Source organism: Podarcis vaucheri (genome assembly GCF_965113315.1).
Source record: "Podarcis vaucheri genome assembly, chromosome: 5".
Taxonomy (NCBI): domain Eukaryota; kingdom Metazoa; phylum Chordata; class Lepidosauria; order Squamata; family Lacertidae; genus Podarcis; species Podarcis vaucheri.
The window spans coordinates 77,063,614-77,083,100 of NC_138763.1; the positions used below are offsets into that span (position 1 = coordinate 77,063,614).

The 19,487-nt window shown below is 43.5% G+C and overlaps 1 protein-coding gene across 28 annotated transcripts in view; it reads left to right on the forward strand.

The window, feature by feature from the left end:
- The window catches only part of ANK3 (ankyrin 3), a 400,513-nt gene that overhangs the window by 267,826 nt on the left and 113,200 nt on the right, over nt 1–19,487 (forward strand). For 20 of the 28 annotated variants that reach the window (XM_082222269.1, XM_082222287.1, XM_082222271.1 and 17 more), the window contains 6 exons: nt 1,336–1,434; nt 2,215–2,400; nt 3,720–3,743; nt 5,126–5,224; nt 8,919–9,017; nt 17,788–17,886. In XM_082222269.1, the coding sequence (XP_082078395.1) occupies nt 1,336–1,434; nt 2,215–2,400; nt 3,720–3,743; nt 5,126–5,224; nt 8,919–9,017; nt 17,788–17,886 (606 nt within the window). The remainder of the gene's footprint in view (nt 1–1,335; nt 1,435–2,214; nt 2,401–3,719; nt 3,744–5,125; nt 5,225–8,918; nt 9,018–17,787; nt 17,887–19,487) is intronic. The other 8 variants (XM_082222259.1, XM_082222284.1, XM_082222272.1 and 5 more) reach the window with 1 other exon arrangement.

Below are 19,487 nucleotides of genomic sequence, written 5' to 3' on the forward strand. Positions count from 1 at the left end.
GACCTTGCATTTCCAAGGCATTGGCTCTTCCCCCAGAACTCAGTAGCTGGGCGAAGGTTGCTGAGTCAGCATTGGTGACATGGAGGAGTACACAGGAAGCCTTCATAAAACAAAATAATGCTTTTAAATATAAATCTGGTTTGGATGTAGCACTAAATAGATGAACAGCCACCTGTTTGGGGTGCTGTAGCTTGGAATCTCCTGCAAGGAGCAGAGGCTTGAACCAGATGGCCTAAAAGCCCTCTGTCCAACTCTATGATAAACTGTGTCTTAGTGTTAAATACATAAACCTTAGGTTTGTGCACCTGCCCCCCTTTTCTCTCCTTCTCTGGAGTAGCCTCAAGAAGGAGATTAGACGTTTTTACTTCTGTTTTAATTAACCACAGTTTATCACTATGTCCAAACTGAAAACTGTGGTTAATCTTAACTACAGTTTAGGGCAGTGTTTCCCAAACGTTTTTGGGCAACGGCACACCTGTTTACTGAAAAAAAATCTCGCGGCACACCACCATTAAAGCCCCGCCCCGTGACGTCAGCGCGCAGCGTCACGCCGGGAGGGACGCACAAAAGTGAAAGTTTTTCCCCTCGGCAGCTCCTCTCAGCTGCGCTCAATCCGCCTCGGAGCGCGGGACCGATGCCTCTCTCTGGCTCTCCCTCCGCGCAGGCTGAGGGAGGGAGGGAGGGGCGCGTGTGACCCGTCTCTGCTGGGAGACCAAACCCAGCGAGGCAGAGTCGCGCGGAGGCGCCCAGGCAGCGCTGCCGGCTGCGAGGAGGAGCGCCAGGCAGCAGCAGGAGGCGCGACCTCTCCTCGCCGCCGCCGCCCCGCCTCTCGCCGCCCGACTCGCCCGCCTCCCTCCAGGTATCTCGCGGCACACCAGCCGATGTCTCACGGCACACTCGTGTGCCGCGGAACACCGGTTGGGAAACACTGGTTTAGGGAAATAAGCTATCTTTTAAAACCAGGCTTTGAAGTTGACTTGTCTCAGTTCACCATACTTAGGCCTACCATATGTTGTCTGAATGACAACTGTGTTTCTCCTGTTGACCTGCTATTTATTTATAATCCCACTTTACCACAGATAACACTCCCTGAAAGTAAAAAAGGCAGCACAACAGAAAAGAAGCTTTTCACACTGGTGAGCATTCAGAAATGTGATCCATCACTGGCAGCCTGAACTGGTACAATCATTTCTGCCAAATCAGGACTCTGCCATCCCATTCTGTTGCATGTCTAACTATGCCTAGATGATTCTAAGTAAGAGGACTACAATTATCACTTGATCAAAACCTTGGGTTTCCGAAGAAAAGTTATACTATTATGTTTTTCTTTTTCAGAATGGCTTCACGCCATTATATATGGCAGCCCAAGAAAATCATCTGGAAGTGGTTAAGTTTCTTCTTGATAATGGGGCAAGCCAGAGCCTTGCCACAGAGGTAAATGTTCATTTTATACTGTCTTTGCCAAAGCAAATATATTGAAATGTGGAAGTACAACATAGCACCACTCCTTCATATGAAATAAATGAAAACATTAGAGGTGTGCACAAACCCCAGGAGAAATTAGCCACATTGGAAGCTCTTGTCTGGTGCAGTACCAGAGACATCCACAGATAATCCATAATCAAAACATAATTACCAGTATAAAGTCAGCATTGATGTTTAAGAACGCAAAGAACCAGAGCTTAACATATCAGCAAATGAAATTTAGCAATAGCAGGAACTAAAGCTCATTCAAATCAGTTGGAGTCTCCAAGTTATTTTCAAGGGCAGATCCACAGTGCATTACAGTAATCCATCTGAGATGCAACTAATGCAGGGGCAAGTCTGAGCTTTCAAGGAATAGGCCCAGCTGGCACACTTTCTGCATGTGTGCAAAAGTAATCCTGGCCACAGTCACTACCTGAGTACCTAAGAACAAGGTTGGGTCCAGGAGTATTCCGAAGTATTGATTTATTTATTTTTAAAGGGGAATGCAGCCCTGTCCAGAACAGGCTGCCATCTTGTCCCTGGACTGTTAGGCCTCCTAAGAATCAGCATCTCTTTCTTGTATGAACTTTATTTCATTTTGATCACTCTCAACCAGCCCATCACTGATGCCAAACACTGATGTTAGTTTACACATAGCTTTGCCTATTAAGTACAAAACAACAACAACAATGCAATGTTGAATTGGGTTCCTTAAAGACATGTCTGCTGATTATTGTTGTCCGATAGGATGGATTCACGCCATTGGCCGTAGCTCTTCAACAGGGCCATGACCAGGTGGTTTCCTTGTTGCTTGAAAATGACACGAAGGGGAAAGTCCGTCTTCCTGCTCTCCACATTGCTGCACGCAAGGACGACACCAAGGCAGCTGCATTGTTGCTGCAGAATGACCACAATGCAGATGTGGAGTCCAAGGTTAGTAGCAGTTCTTGTTTTTTCCAGAAGAAGAAGAAGAAGAAGAAGAAGAAACAACAGATTGAGTGATGCATATAGTATCTCTGCTTCTCTGTGTTAACAAATTGAGAGTAGCCTAAGTCTTTTCTAGGTTTTACTGCTGCAGTTTCATTTAGCACCGTTGCAAGTTGGACCTGTACCACATGCGATTTACCAAGGCAATGTTAGCCCAGCAGCCATGACTGTTTTATCAGCTCTGGGAACGCAACAGAACCAAGAGATTTATCAGAACCAAGAGATTTATCAAGTGTTATAGCAGGCCACTATGATCAAATGACAGGCTTTTTGGCTTGGTGGATCACAAGGGGCAAAGGCCTACTTTTTATTCAATACTTTCTCTTGTGAACGGGAAGAAACATGTTGGTCTATATCTGAGCCAAATGCTAGTATCTGCAACTGTGATAGAATAATTAAATGGCAAATTGGTTGTTACTGATGTCCTGGGTTCTGTTTCTTGATCACACTGGAGCTTAGATCAGAGTGTGGCAGAAAGACTGAACTCAGAAAAGGACTTTGATGTATATCATGCGCTGCAGTACAGAAGCAATAACTGTGTTTAGTTTTCTTCTTTAAAGGTCGGCAGAGGCTGCATCCGGACAATCAAACCATGCTTTAATAAGCCTTCAGATATGCATTAGCTCTGTGCACCCACCCACAGACTCTTCACGGCTGCTTCATTTCTCCTGTTGCACAAGTGGAAAGACAAGTCAGGAAGTCACAATTAATTATAGCTTCCGGTTTTGTGCAAACTGGGAAACTGTGGTTAATGGCTTCTGCAAAAGCTTTCAGGACATGGAGCTACAGTTTACAATTGGCGTAAAAATCCTATCTTGTTTGGATACTGTTAAATAATTTCCAGGTGTGGAGGGGAATCTATAGAATCTGCAGATTCCCATTTAGTTTTCATGCTCCTGCAGAAGGAGGAGCAAAGTGGAAGTGAAGTTGCTGCATGGGCAGATGCATGGAGCCCATGCATATCTGAGCTTATTAAGCCAGGATTTGATCATGCAAACCAGGTCATAGACTTGAAGGCTGACATGGAAAAAGCAGGGTTTCTGAATCTCTGTTTTTACCATGGGGGAAAACGACGAAACCTCATTCACGTTTGGGGTGTGGGGGAAATAGCCTGCCATTCAGCCTCGCTTTCCTTCTGTGCCTTATTTGTGCTTTCATTGTCGTGTCCACACAGCGGTCACAAAGCTTTCTGCATCCATTATCACCGGTAGAGAACTAACCGTTCATTTTCTCCCCCTTCTTTGCTTCCAAATGTGTTAACCTAGATGATGGTGAATAGAACAACTGAGGTATATATGAAAATATATTATATATCTATAAATATATAAATATATGTGCATCATCACTTTCCCACAATGTAGAGCTGCTGCTGCTGCTGCGTCATTTCTTCCTTCTCTTCTCTGCATTGCCTTCTTAGAGGAGTAGAGACCTGCTTTAGATTCAACAAAAAGTGGCATGTGCTAGAGCAGAATGTAGTTTTAGTTATTTACCAGGGCTTTCTGCAGCTGAAACGAGTGTTCATAAAGGCGTACAAGCAAGCTTCCTTTGGAACTAATTGTCACAGCCGAAAAGGGTAATTTTGCACAAGAGGAAAGTGCCTGGGTTTCCAATGCCATATAAAATGTGTGTGGGTTTTTTTTAATCAGCTGTGTCAAGAGCTGCAGACATCCCTGACACACTTTTGCATCCAGGACTTAGTTCCTTTAGGCTCTTGCATGACACTTTACTGTCAGTGTCAACGAAAAGGGTGGGGGGTAGGAGGAAGGTGCTGGTTCTTCTGGGCAATTCAGAAATGTGTAAACACTTTTCAAGTTGAGGCAGTGACAGCTAGCATGGCTAAAGAGGCTTGCTGATGGTTTTAGAAATGCGTCAAGTTCCTTCTGAGATTCCACACATTGCGGGGACTGGTTGAATTGCTGCATGTTTTAGCACTGTTTCAAGAAGAGAAATTTATTATTATTATTATTATTATTATTTTAAAATAAGTCTGAAATATGAAAACAAGTCACTGAAACTATCTGGTTGGCTAGACGCTTTCTAATTAGAGTTGGGGATCTCATAATATTAACCCAGTTTGATTGCTCACAGTGGGGGGGGGGTTGATTTTTTATAGAAGGAGCCCTCTTTTTCTTTTTTAAGTCACATTAATCTCTTTTTAAAATGGACTTTGATGTTGTTTTAATTTGCATCTGCTTTGAATTTATGAAGTCTATTCAGCAATTATTATCAAGTGACTTCATCTGAATTTCTGCAAGAAAGCTCTGTGATGTTAAAGTTGCAAGAATAAGAAGATACTGATAACAAGTAGATATTTCCCACGAGAAACTGATTTACCAATTAAGTGAAGGGTAATATTTTCATTTTCATTAACTTACTTCGATAGATTCTTTTTACAATAGCTAGACATTTTATCCTGCTCTTATTCTCCCAGAATAGGCATAGTAATTTCTTTACCTTCTACTGAGTATATTTTTATTCATTGTCTTCAAACAAGCCATAAAGTAGTACTGAACATTAAAATAGAATGTCTACTGTGTCCTGGACTGCATTCTGCTGATTGGACTCTGCCTGAGCTGCAAGACATCCATTTTAGGAGCTGGTGGAAGACCTATGGGGGAAAAATATTTATATCTTGCTGTGTTTTGTTGTTGTTGTTGTTTCTTTATTTCAGAGCGGCTTCACTCCTCTGCATATTGCCGCCCACTATGGAAATATTAACGTAGCTACGCTGCTTCTAAATCGTGGTGCTGCTGTGGATTTTACTGCAAGGGTATGTACTGATCCGTATGAATTTCACTTAAACGTGACTCCTAAATTTGATTTGATTTGGTTTATAGTATTTCTATGCCGCTTTTCGTTCAAATGAATTCTGAAGTGGTTTGCAAACAATAAACATAACATAATGAAACATAGTAGAACACCGCAGAAACAGCATAACTCTCACAAAATAATGTTCCCTTGTTTTTAATGTTTTATTTCTTATTCACAACTACTTTTGTTATGTTGTGGTTATCTGTTTGTTCCTGTTGTAAGCCACCTTGAGCATGGTTTGAGCTGTGGAACAGCAGCATACAAATAAAATTATGTTCGTATGCATACCTTCTAACATTTCCCCAATGAAAATAGGGACATCCTATTCAATAATAGTAATAATAATAATAATAATAATAATAATAATAATAATAATAATAATAATTTACTATTTATGCCTTGCCCATCTCACTGGGTGGCCCCAGCCACTCTGGACAGCTGTTACATATATAAAAACATAATAAAGCATTAAACATTAAAAAACCCTTCCCTATATAGGGCTGCCTTCAGACTGCTCAGGGGTTGGGTAACTCCATACCCTCCAATATTTCTCCAATGAAAATAAGGTCATCCTAAGGAAAAGTGGGACATTCCAGGATCAAATCAGAAACTGGGACTATGTCTGTAAATCCAGGACTGTCCCTGGAAAATAGGGACACTTGGAGGGTGTGATGTATGTATGGTGGGCAGTGAGGTGGGGTGGGAAATGGTCTCACTCCTCATCCACCCAATTCAGCTGCAGGTTTAAAGATAAAAAAGGGATCTCAAGATGTGCAGCTTGGCAGCCTCAACAACCGTCAACAACACAATGGATGGCACTGAAAAGAAACAGTATTTTCCTGCAGAAGTAATTTTTTTGTGGTTTGATTTCAGATGTCTTGTGCAAGCAAGATTTGCACATCCTTCTTTTTCTTTTGTTGTTGTTGTTTAGTCGTTTAGTCGTGTCCGACTCTTCGTGACCCCATGGACCAGAGCACGCCAGGCACTTCTGTCCTCCACTGCCTCCGCAGTTTGATCAAACTCATGCTAGTGGCTTCAAGAACACCATCCAACCATCTCATTCTCTGTCGTCCCCTTCTCCTTGTGCCCTCCATCTTTCCCAACATCAGGGTCTTTTTCTTTTTTCTTTTTCTTTTTCTTTTTCTTTTATGGCCTTTTAATTCTAAGGATCACTTCTTTGTCTCCCACACTCCCAATCCTAAGGAAAGGTAGTTAAGAGAGTCTCCCTGTTACAGGCTGGGTGATCTTGAGAATACAAATTTTCTCCTTTTTTTTGCCAGCAGGAGTGTTCACCAGCAGAAACACAATTAGGTTCCCATTTGATCATTCCGTCTTGCTGACATGGCTACAGCCTGAGGACTATAGATTGGGGGTTTTTTGTCTTTTGTCGTTGGGGGTGGTGGTTATTGTTTCACACTGGTAACAAGATCATCAAAGTGAGTTGTCAAATAAAAATGAAGTTCAGGTGCTTCTTCTTGGAAGACGAAAGGATTGTGAAAGTGTGGCTCGTTTCACAGCACCGTCCTTAGAAACATGAAGAATCAGGCCTGGCTGCAGGAGGCAAACTCCACTCCTGCTGGTCAGCATGATAAATAGGGAAGACTAATAGTATTCCCATATTGCAGAGATGCAGTTCTGAAGCCAATTAGTGAGTTCATGGCAGAAGCCGGATTTGATCCAGGTACTGCTCTTTGCAACAGTGCCTTACCAGCTCACAAGAAGCTTGCCATTAGCAAAAAGCTAATGTACCTGATACCTTTTATTGATCTCGCATCTTAGAGTTGTATCTGGCTGGTCAAGGCAATGGATTTGAGGATGATTTATTTATTTATACCACCACCAGTGTACATGTCACTGTACGGAATAAAAGCAGCACACAGAAGATCAGACCTTGCCCCAAGAAGCTTACAGTCTAAATTTCACTTTTGACGGTGCATAGGCAATGATGGGGGAAAGTAGTGAGGGAGCATTTTCCTCCCATATGTCTTTTCTGGCTCAACGGCTATGATTTCTGAGCAAATGGAGCAATAGGGTTTTCCATCCTTGTCTCTTTTATTACAGCATCATGTGTCTGTGGGAGTATGTATTCGCTTATCCTTTCTGGCATGCCAGAGCTTTGTTGTCACCCTAATATTCACTGCATTTATCTTTTGCTTCTGTTTTTGTTGTGAATCTCCTTGGAAATAATTTGTATCCTGAAGGGCAGGATATAAATGAGACTAATAAATTACTGAGCGAGGCAACTCACAGCATGGCACACTGCTGCAGGCATTGCTGGTGGCCCCAGCACCTGTGACGGCATTTGTAGGCATCTGGTTCATCCCTGGTGCACCAATCACACAACAGATAAAATGATGGTTAACATGTAGATGGCATTGCTCATTCAGCAAGGTATCATTTTTATCCAGACAGCTTTTGGTCACTTCCCCATAGCACCACATAGAAAGCATAACTCAAAGCTTATCTTCACTGTAGTATTGTGCCTGTTCTTCCCATTCAGAAAAGCTAAATCAGTATGTTTATTTGTTCTATGTGCACATTTGGGCACTCGCATCAGGCATCGAGAAGCACTTTTAGCATAGGAAATTCAGCAGGATGCAAAAAGCATCTAGCTGGGTCTTGGATCTTTGTGCATGAGTGACCCTGTTACATAATTGTCCTGAATGTGCAGCACATTTGCATATGGTTGTCTTGCTAAACAGAAACTCAAAGATGAAGATAAAGGGTTAGATCCAAACTAATGAGGAATGGAATTTCACTCTTGAGGTGCTTCCTTGGGCAGAAGGAGAAGAAAGGTGATTTATTTGTTTTCCTCCTTCCCTTGGTAGCCCCCTGAAAAAGCTGCTCTGGAGGTTTGGAGAACCCTTCAGAACAGTGTAGGATCTGGTGCAGGGAGCTACATTAGGAAGGAGAGTTGGCAAAAATTGCCTCCACCCACCCACCCAAACATCTTCCCTCTGAGTCCCTTCTGTGAATGGAAGGACTCTTTCTGCTTATGGAAGTATATGTCTTGATCCAACTCGTATATTTTTTAATTATGCACAAACATTTCCAGTCTCTTCTCAGGGGGTTCCTCCCATGAGGCAAGGGAAGAAAGCCTCAAGTGATAGATTTTGCAAGCGCATAAAGGTGGTTCAGAGAGAACTGCAGAGGGAGGCAGAGAGAGGCTGGCCCAGTTTGTATTTACTTATTAGATTTCTATCCTGTCTTCCTTCCTTCATGGGACTCAAGGTGGCATACCTACGTAGAGCGTCCAAGCATTTCCCATCCAGCCACCTCCCACTAGTAACTGCCTCTTCCCCCTCAGCCACCCTGTCCATTTGTGACATCACAGGAAGTTTGTAGCCCACGGCAACTGCTTAGGGGTGCATCTGCACAGCCTCCCATCCTGGTACTGGAAAGGGGAATGTCATGAACATTGCTTTCGTGTAGCCCTGAAAAATTGTGTATTTTTTTGTGTGTGTGTGTGTGTGTGTGAGAGAGAGAGAGAGAGAGAGAGAGAGAGAGAGAGAGATTTTCAACACAGTGCCTGAGTTCTATTTATTTATAAAAATAAATATCTTGGGAATCAGAGTGTGTGGAACAGGGTCAGTCGAAAGAAAATATAAATGCTTCTTAAAATCTAACTTGGTTTCCTCTGTTTCGTTTGACAGAATGATATCACTCCATTACATGTAGCATCAAAGAGAGGGAATACCAATATGGTTAAGCTGCTGCTTGACAGAGGAGCAAAAATTGATGCCAAAACAAGGGTAAGACCATCTACGAATTACCGTATTACAGTATATTGGGTGTGGCTCACTGAAGTGGATGTTACTTTTGAGTTCTTTGATAGATTTATATCCCACAACCCAAAACTCTTAGGCACTTATAGCAGATGGCAATGTGAAGCTATTATAAAAAAACTACAATGCAAACTTTTAAAAGGAACAAAATAAATGAGGGATCAGTCAACAGACCTTATCTAATAATGATAGACCCTCAAGAAGACTAAGCCCCTAATAAGAAGGATTTATAATAATAATAAACCAATGAAGATCAGGAGCAGTTGAGCCACTGGAGCTCACTGGGCAGGAAATTATCTGCAGTGGGGGCACACAAGAGTATGGACTGTGAATCACATGGTAACCAATAGAGATGCAAGTGAAATTTCGCCTGGTTCACATTTTAATTTGAACCTACCTGCTTTATGCTTCCCAAACTGAAGCGCAGATATTTTTTTGAAACCCATCTCTCCAAATTTTATGATGCAGTTCTGTAACAAACAAACGCATAGAAAAAAATATATGTTCGGGGGAAGTGTGCACAAAAATTGGTATATTAGTGAAGCCATCAAAGAAAAAAATGCATCTTATTACAGAAAGTTTATTACAGAAAATGCATATTATTTTTTTGCTGCATGCTAGCAAAGAAAAAAGCTGTTGGGGAGCTAACTGAGAAACTACTAGCTGCTGGAGACAGCACAAGATAATGATATGATCCGCAGTACTGAAAGCATCTCATATTTGACAGGCTAGTAGAATTAGCAAGCAGAGTTGAGAAACATTCACCCTATTGATCTTCAGGCATAGATCTTCCACCAGGGCCGTTAAAGCTGTCTCCATCCCATACTCATCCCAGAAACAAAACTGAAAAATGTCAGTGAAAGATATGGTCTCAGATTCTGTCTCCTGTTAAGATCTTGATCCACGGTAACCCCTTCCCTCTTCCTGCAGGGTGTGCTCTCATACCAGAACATGTGGAGACTGGCTGAATAGCTATACCCTTTCCCTTTCCCTGTCTGTTTACACATCCCTGAGCCAAGCATTGTCTAGGCCTGCCTCCCCAAATTGTAAAGCTGATTTTGGATCTCATATGAGGATTGGTCTTTTTTATGATACATGAAGGGAACCTTTTGTTTCAATACGCAGCAGCTGGCAAGTGATGTAAGAGCTAAATGCATAACAAATGCAATGGCCAGTAAATGGAGTCCATTGCTGTGTCAATTTCCCTGCATTGGCAGCTGTTGGAGAAGTCTGTCGATGACAAATTTCACTGTTTGGTTTGTTCAGAGCGCTCTCAAGTGAAAAACGCGGCTGCCTCTGCTGCTGCTTCATATAACCCATGCCCTCTGAACATCGCCTCTCTTATCGTGTCTCCCCTTTCTCTGTCTTCCAGAATGGATTTCACCAAATAAAATATACTTAGTGAAGTTGATTAAATTAGCTGGAGTTAGCTTGGCTGCCTTGATACTAGGCTTGCCGACGTGAATTTGTGTTTGTCACAGGCAGCAAGCACATTTTACCCGGGATTAGCAGTAAGCACTTGTAATCTTCAATCTACTGCGGTACAGCTGAACTGAAAGACCAGCTCTTGGATCTGCAGGGGGGAAAACATGCTGCATGTACAGTTTCAGGCTGGCTGGTGCTTTTACAGTAACCACAATGGAATATATAAAACTAAACTGTCCCCTGCTCCAAGGATTGCACATTCTCGTTTGACATTCCTTCCCCAGCTTCTGTGGATGGGACACAATTTGCCCTCTATGCTGGTGACCTAGAGAGAGGCAGGTTGCTGAGCATGCATCGTGGAGGAGCATCCCCAATATTGGTCATCACTTGGCACAGTGGGAACATGCCTGGTTGAGAGCCTGTGGGGTGAGATGGGGAGGGCTCCATAGAATGCCGTAGCCTGGTGGTAGGGCACATGCTTGGCATGCAAAAGTTCTCAGGTTCAGCCCTTGGCATCTTCAGTAGGGCTGGAAATAGATTCCTGTCTCAGACACCAAAGAGCTGTTGCCAGTCAATGGTTTGACTCAGTATAAAGGCAGCTTTCCTATGTTTCCATGCCTATGGGTGTCATATATTCAGGGCTGCTTGTGATCATCTCTGTATGAATGGGCGTGAGTAGATCATGCCCACCACCACCACACACACACATGAATGAGAAAGTTTTATCTCCCACACCTTTGAGGCATTTAGGTCAGGTCTAGCCTTTAAGGCCAACACATGGCCATCGCCAAAAGGAGCAGCCCTGTTTCGCCTCCTATTCTCTCTCTCTCTCTCGCCTGGTAAGTTTCAGCAATGCAAAGCACATGTTCTCATATCATTGCACTGTTGAGTTTCCCCACCCTGCAGTTGTCAGCCAGTGAAGTGGAGCAGCCAAATACTTCACACAATTATATTTGCATTACTTAATATTACAGGGAAGAAAGGAGGAAGAGTTAGCAGGACCACAGGTTTTATTGGCGGAGCGATGATGTGTTGTTCCCGTCTTGTAGTACAACTAGTAAACTTACATGATGCATATGTACAGATGATATTAAAATTTGCTCCAGTTAAATGTTAATATTGGTATCTTTTCAAATTTGGAGAGTTGAATTGCAATTTTAAATTCCAACTTTGTCATCCTCTGACCTAACACCGCGTAGTCTATGGTTGGGTTCCATGTTTCTTGGAGAAATTCTCTACTGGCATATGAAAAATGGACATTTTTTGCAGTGAAGTTTAAAAGTATTTACTTGTTTCTGTACCTATTTTTAGAAATGTGAAAACCCACATTTTTCACATTTAAATAAAGCATTGCCTTAGGAGGAAGTGGGAGCAAATAGGAAACTATTTTAGCCTTAAAAATGCTATAGGTACCACAGTAAATCCCCTGGCTATATTATAACTTTGGGGAGAGATTATATTACCTCACATTCATTGTGGTGAATTTCTCTGAGGACAACTCGCGAGGTTCAGGACCAGTGTAGAAATGTGAACCCTAAGCAGCAGCAGGGTGTGTGTACAAAAGGCTGTTACTCAAATGCTACATTAAAGCACAATTCCTATTCTTTCTCCTACTGACCTTGCATGTCAGAAGGCCCTGTGGAAGGTTAGATAAAACAGATGATGCAGTTAATCTGCTATTGATGCATGTTTAGGGAGTTCTTAATCTGCCAAATGTCATAATTGTTTGTAAAGGTTTTCCCAGAGCCTTTCCAGGAGCATTGTATCAGAGGATGGATGTATCCTAATGTGTCCAGTGTATTTTATGCTTCACGTCGTCCTACAGTTTGTCTGCCCAGAAAATAAACATTCTTGGAAACCCCTTGTTTCCGATACAGAGCAGCTCTGATGAATGTTCAGTAGCTCATTTTAACTTTTTTGTCTCCCCACCCAACACACGGGCATTTAAAGCAAGTGCTGATCCACACATCATATTTAAGCCTGTAGTTAGCTTTGTTTTGTTTTCTTGCTTTGTTATTTGGGTAGGACGCATTTGTTGGTTAAGGAGAAGCAGTGCTATTTTCCTAGGTTCCAGAGCTCATTGTGAACACGCCCCTTCGTTCTGTAATAATGGAAATGGTGCCCACCTGAGAGGTGCTGGAACTGAGTTCCTGTGAGTTCCTACTGAAAAAAAGCCCTGAGCAGGAGTATAAATTTGCTGAAATCTTTTATTGCCTTTTAGAGGTGGTTGGGTAACTAGGTGTGGGGGGAGAGGAAGAGAGAAAGAATTGCAGGTCAACTTTTCTCCCTCTGACAGATCTCCATATTACTTTGGAAAACCCTAACCAACTCAGACAATTGCTTGTTCCTGTCTTTCATGCAGTTTTATGAATGTCAGGATCTTGTTATTTAAAGCCTCTTATTTAATATCGTATGCATTTTATGGTGTTTGATGCTGGCAGAATCATCCCCAGTAAAAATTTCCTGGCTCTACCAACAGAGCTTTTCTGTGAACTCTCTTGTTTGTGAATAAAATGTAGTTTTTTGCTGCAATCTATACTTTAAAACTACCTGTAGCTCAACACCTGCTGGCTGCTCCACATGTCAGAAAGGCTGAAGCCCGACTGTGGAAGGGGAAAGTATATCACTGCTATTTTGATTAGCAAAACAAGAGAAGTGTGCCTCACTCTGAGCTTTTTCAGCTGTTACTTGGGGTAACAGGACTTCAGCATCTTCTTTCACTGTCAAGAAGGTAATGGGTGAATCTTTCAGTCCATCTCAGGAAGAATGTTCCTTCCAGAAACTGCTCAAACTCAGGCTTCACCTGGCAAGTGACGTATGATGCGTGGAGGGGGAACCTCTCCGCAGTTGTGTAATGTCTCCATGTGCTTAATAATAATAATAATAATTTATTTGTACCATGGCCGGAGCCAGGCTCAGGGCGGCTAACATCATAAAACTAACACAGTATACAAAGAACATAAGAACATAAAAAACAGGCAATCAATTAATTAAAATACATCTTAAAATTAGTTCAGAGCAAATTAAAATCTGGACAGATGGCAGTCCATGGGTAAAATTGAGAGTGGTTAATATTCTCCAGGGTCAACTGTTATCACTGGTCTTATAAAGGACCTGTGAGGGGGTTAGGAGGCCTCTTTAATGCTTGCTACTTTACAGAAAGAAAAGAATCAGACTGAACTCAGATCAAAGGCTTGGCGGAGCAGCTCCATCTTGCAGGCTCTGCAGAAAGATGTCAAATCCCGCAGGTCCCTGGTCTCCTGTGAGAGAGCGTTCCACCAGGCTGGGGCCACGGCCAAAAAGGCCCTGGCTCTGGTCAAGGCCAGTCTAATCTCCTTGGGGCCTTCGATCTTCAGGGTGTTATTATTTTCAGGCCTTAAGGTCCTCCATGGGGCATACCAGGAGAGGCGGTCCCATAGTGTCAGGGAAGTGACATTGGAGCTAGAGGCGGAGGGAAGGCTCTCAAATGATGCTGGAGAAGGGCCCAGCAGGGAGAGAGGCAGCTCAGAAGATGGGGAAGCAATTCAGCGCAACAACAGGAATAAAGGGGGGCAGATGGGGGAATCGGCGAGAGGGCTCCCAGACTCTTCACCGGACACCAGCGGGGAGAGCACGGGTCCTCCACTACCCATGCCCTCCCTGCGCAGAAGACTTCCCTACAGAGAGAGTAGGAGGAGACTGGGTGTCAAACAACTTTTATGTTGGAAAAGGTTTAAGAAACGCCCACTGACGGATTCTGCTAGCGACTGAGGCAGCCACGAAGTGAAGGGCTGTCCAGACTGAAAGGTTTAACAAGGCAACAAAGCCAGGAGAGGCGGCAACTTACGCACGAGCAACCCATATTCATTACACGTAGGTACAAGGGTCCTAGGCCGTATAGGGCTTTAAAGGTCAAAACCAGCACCTTAAACCTGATCTTGTACTCCACCGGGAGCCAGTGCAACTGGTATAGCACCGGATGAATGTGCTCCCGCAGCGAGGACCCCATGAGGAGTCTCGCCACGGCATTCTGCACCCGCTGGAGTTTCTGGGTCAGTTTCAAGGGCAGCCCCATGTAGAGTGAGTTACAGTAATCAAGCCTGGAGGTGACCGTCGCATGGTCAGGGCGAGAGAGATAAGGGACCAACTGCTTAGCTCGGCAGAGATGAAAAAATGCTGCCTTTGTTGTAGCTGGGGAGGTCCTGTTGGCAGTCCTGCCACAGCCTGTGGTTTGAGGGGAAGTAGTATGCGAGATGTTCTTCTCTGTGGTGGCTCTCAGGTGATGAAATGATCTCCCTTACGAGAGCAAAAAGAAATACTAGTGTGCTCTGCTTTCTGTCCCCACTAAGGCAAAAATGGGGCTGAGGATGGGGGATTGTGCCTTCCTTGCAACTTTCTGCTTAAGGAGACCTGCCTCTTAGAACTCAAAGTTCACAAGGAGTTATGTTTGTTTGCAGCACCAGATTAGGGGCAGTGCGGACAGCTCCCCTGCAGTTCCCCAGTTGAGCCAAGGGGGGACAAAATTTAGAAGGTCCATAATTGGGAAGATCCATTGGGGGGCACCAAGTTTTGGCCTTGCGCAGAGAACTGTGGTACAAACGTTTACCAAAGTCCACCTTGTTTTGTTTGCTGTCTGCAAATGACATTTCAACTAAATTATGAAAATTCCAAAGATGTGGTCTTGGTTTACACTTTGCCCTGTACCACATTTTCTGATAAAGACAGCTCAGATCTAGAATTAACTTGTTGTCAAATAATCCGATGGTCTAAAGTTTTCACAGAGGCATTTTGGGCATGATTGTGGCTTCAGGTCAGTCTGAAGAAGAAGAAGAAGTTAATAGAGGATGCAGTCTTGTTCTCAGTGAACAAGATGAACAATTAGGAAGGAATGACACTGTAATTTCCAATCTAAAAGATGTTTCCCCAATGTACCACGACAGATTTAATATGAGAACACTATGTGCTCAGAGTGCATCAACGCCTTTTTGAATGCACAATCATAAAGTGCTTGGAAAGAAGGTGATTGACATTGTGTAAATAAATAAGGGGGATAAAGTGGCACCTAAATTACAGGTTACACAGATCTTGTTTATAGCTGCTGGCTTGCTGGCATTCTTGAATATCATTTTCTCCTCATTGTTATAGCAGTGGGCATTTAATTCTGTTCTGGTGGGTACTTAAATGGTTTTAAAATCTTGCGTCAATCCTTTGACACACAGGCTTTGTTTGGATGATCATTTTGTAAACTGCTTTGAGGTTTTTTCCTACAATCAGGCGGTATATAAATTTTTATGAAATAAAAGAATAAATAATCATATTTCAGCTAAGTAGACCAAGATGTAGATGAGTCATTTCCCACACACACATCCCCTTAGCTCCTCCAATTGTAATGTGACCAATCCAAAGGAGGTCTTTAAGAAACCATAGTTTCCTATTTTCTCCGAACTTAGGAAACTATGGTTACCAGCTTTGGAACAAGCCAGGGTATTTAACCAACAGCAAACCACAGCAAGCATATATCTTAACTTCCACTGAACCTGGTAACCATAACTTCCCAGTTTTAATGAAATGGGAAGCGATGGTTAATTGGATTTCTCATGCTGCCTGGGGAGGAACAAAGAGGCTGCATGTGAAGGTGAATAAATTTGCTTATTAAGCTGAGATATGGTCATACAGACCGGAGCACTGAATCTCTGGGTGCAATAAGAGACTAGATTTTAAGTTTTGTTTGTTGACTGAACGTATTGCGCAAACATTGAACAATACAATGGGGAACCACAGCATTCAGTTTTATGAGCAAAACCCAGACAAATAGGTAAAATCTGCCTCAGCCTATATATTTATGAAGTGAAACAGTGTAAGCACTCTAGGTCACAATCTGCCTGAGTCATCCTAACTAAATTGACATTAGATGACACTCCGGCCCACGGAAACAATGTGAGAAGTACCAAGGAAGCAAAGATGTGAATAAACGTGAGGTAAATCTGATATGGATAGGTAGCTGCCTTAATGGCACTCGAAATGGCTGCGTACAGCACAGCACATTTATGTGTGCCCCTGCACGTAAGAGACACGGAGAGAAAGGCTCTGTTCTGTGAATTCTGTGAACCTCAGAATTACAATTTATCAAGAGTTTCAGTGCGATCGCTGTTGTGTTGATTTGGAACATGGTGGTGTTGTTTTTTGGTCCAACTATGTTTATTAATTGGCTCACCAGGACATCTGTTTTCAACTCAACTGTTTGTGAATACGCGGACGCGGGTGGCGCTGTGGGTTAAAGCCTCAGCGCCTAGGGCTTGCCGATCGAAAGGTCGGCAGTTCGAATCCCCGCAGCGGGGTGCGCTCCCGCTGCTCGGTCCCAGCGCCTGCCAACCTAGCAGTTCGAAAGCACCCCCGGGTGCAAGTAGATAAATAGGGACCGCTTACCAGCGGGAAGGTAAACGGTGTTCCGTGTGCTGCGCTGGCTCGCCAGATGCAGCTTTGTCACGCTGGCCACGTGACCCGGAAGTGTCTCCGGACAGCGCTGGCCCCCGGCCAATAGATGTGAGATGGGCGCACAAACCCCAGAGTCTGTCAAGACTGGCCCTTTCGGGCAGGGGTACCTTTACCTTTACCTTTATGTTTATTAATTGGCTCACCAGGACATCTGTTTTCAACTCAACTGTTTGTGAATAACCACTGCTAATGATGCACTATTTACACCCTATGTACTTTTTTGGGCATTTTTTCCCCTCCTGCTCTCACTGTTTACTCTACCTGTGTAGCAGCAGGGGGGAAAGGGACGGGGGAAGAATGTGTCTGATCAATTGGACTATGGTCCACAAAACCTTGCATATCAATGTCACTACTGTGTTGGCAGGGGTGGCCAAGTAGGCAGGGTGCCATTGCAGTGCTGGGAAGGAGGTGGTGATGTCAGGGTGCTATGGAGCCCAGCCTCAGCCTCACCAGTATTAACCCACCTGTCCAGTGTACCACCCTGGAAGGTGGCAGTGCCCCCCACCCCCTGCCAAGAGGTGCTACCCCATCAGATCAATTGCTACTGTTTGCTAGTCTTCAAGGTACCACAAGACTCTCTGGGTTTCTTGCCTGGGACTGACTAACCTGGCTACTTCTCTGGAAATAGTACAGTTGTGTGTGGAATGGAAATAAACAACTGTGCTTTTCTGTGTCCTACTCCATTACGGAGGAAATACATTGAAAATGTAACATAAATTGGTGAAGATTTCCTCCAACCCCCTTTGGGGGGTATCCCAGAACAGTTTAAATGTGTTAGACTTGCATCCTTCATTTATGCCCCTCCAAAATCATGTGTTGTGACTTCCTTATTCAACAGGACGGGCTGACACCTCTCCACTGCGGGGCACGAAGTGGCCACGAACAGGTTGTGCGGATGCTGCTCGACCGAGGTGCCCCAATCCTTTCGAAAACGAAGGTAATGTGGAGCTTGGGATTTGGAGAATGATAGATGGTCTGGCTCAGCAGGTAGGAGTTTCCTAGCTTCCTAACTGTGCAGGTAGTTCCACTTGCTGAAGAGACATTTGTGCTTGAGTCTGGTAAACAGACCCCCTACCCCCTCCCCAATCCAAGTGGCTTGTTGGACTGGCTTTGAAAAGAGCGGTGCTTTCAAAAGCAGCTTGTGCTGTGGAATTGGGTACCAACAGTGCAAAGACAGAGAAAATCTCAAGTCCCCGGGCATGTCTACGGTAGCTCTTTGAATCTCAGCCTCGGGGTGCACCCATTCTCTTTCCTGCTCATCCCTCTCAAGTCTGCATTTCCCCACAGGTACAGGCAGGCCATTTTCATAAGTATTTTTTATTAACGAGGCTTTACGTTTCCTGTGCCTGTAAATAATAAATGAACATCTGCATTGACTGGACTATGCATTTGAATTTTTAAAATGGCACTTCCCTGTTTTCCGAACTGCACTGACATTCGGTAGTGGAACCTTCTGATCTTAAATGAATCCGTAGCCTCACTTCTGAAAGCACCTGTTGGACTTTAGTCCCCATTGCTTCATATATGCTGTTAGTTTGGGTACCCTTCTGGGGAGTTTAATCTTCACTTTATGGCATGAGTGAATTGCTGTGAATTTTTCTTGACAGGTCAGTTTCTTGAATCCGAAGGTGCAAGACCTTGTACCCTTCACCTTTTCCAAAGCCCACTTAAGGTTGAAAAACAGCTTTTCCTAGTATTCAATCCCCAGTTGAGCTTCCCAACCCCCTCCGGGGGGGGAGGGGGCCCAGCATTTCTGAATTTGAAGTTGCATTTTTGTGCGAGGGCTGTGAAAATAAGCTGGCCTAGAAAAGAGATTATATAACTCTCCAGCAAAGTGACTCCTCCGCTATAATACAGATGCACCTGCTCTCCTACAGAGGGAAACTCAAGCTTCACATTAAAGATAAATGTAAAAAAACCCAAAAAACAAACCACCAACATGAAGTTCTGCTGTCGGAAGCCCCCCTCATCTCTGTCATTTTCTCTCTCTGATATGTTAATTTTGACTAGGTTTGTATGGAAAACTGGAAGGCAGGAGATCTTGAGAATGGCATTAATGAGCCATTTCCCATGGCACAGAGCTATGGTGTGTTTTATACAGAGAGAGGGAGTCCCAACCAGCACTGGTTCATTTGTTTTTCTAATAATTTTTTAAAATCTTTTTTTTTTCTAAAAAAAAAAAAAGATGAATCTTGCAAAATGAGGTCAGCTTTCTTTCTTGATTTTCAAATAGGCATATGGAAATTATTGAAAATCTAATAGCTAAACTCAAGTTCTCACGTGCACCAGGTGAGGAACCAAACATGTTCTTAGCGTATACCACTTCACATGGCAGGTGAGGGCTCTTATGACTGAATACTCCCCTATGTGAACCAAAAACTGGATATCAAGGGAGAAGCTTCTGTTCTTGTTTTCTCCCTTGCGTGTTCATTTTCTGTCCATAGGAATGTTTTTGTATGGAGTGATGTAAGCCTCCACCTGCAGTCCGAAGTGGTATAGCCCAGACACAGATTTACCTCCTCACCTGCTGTTCGTGAG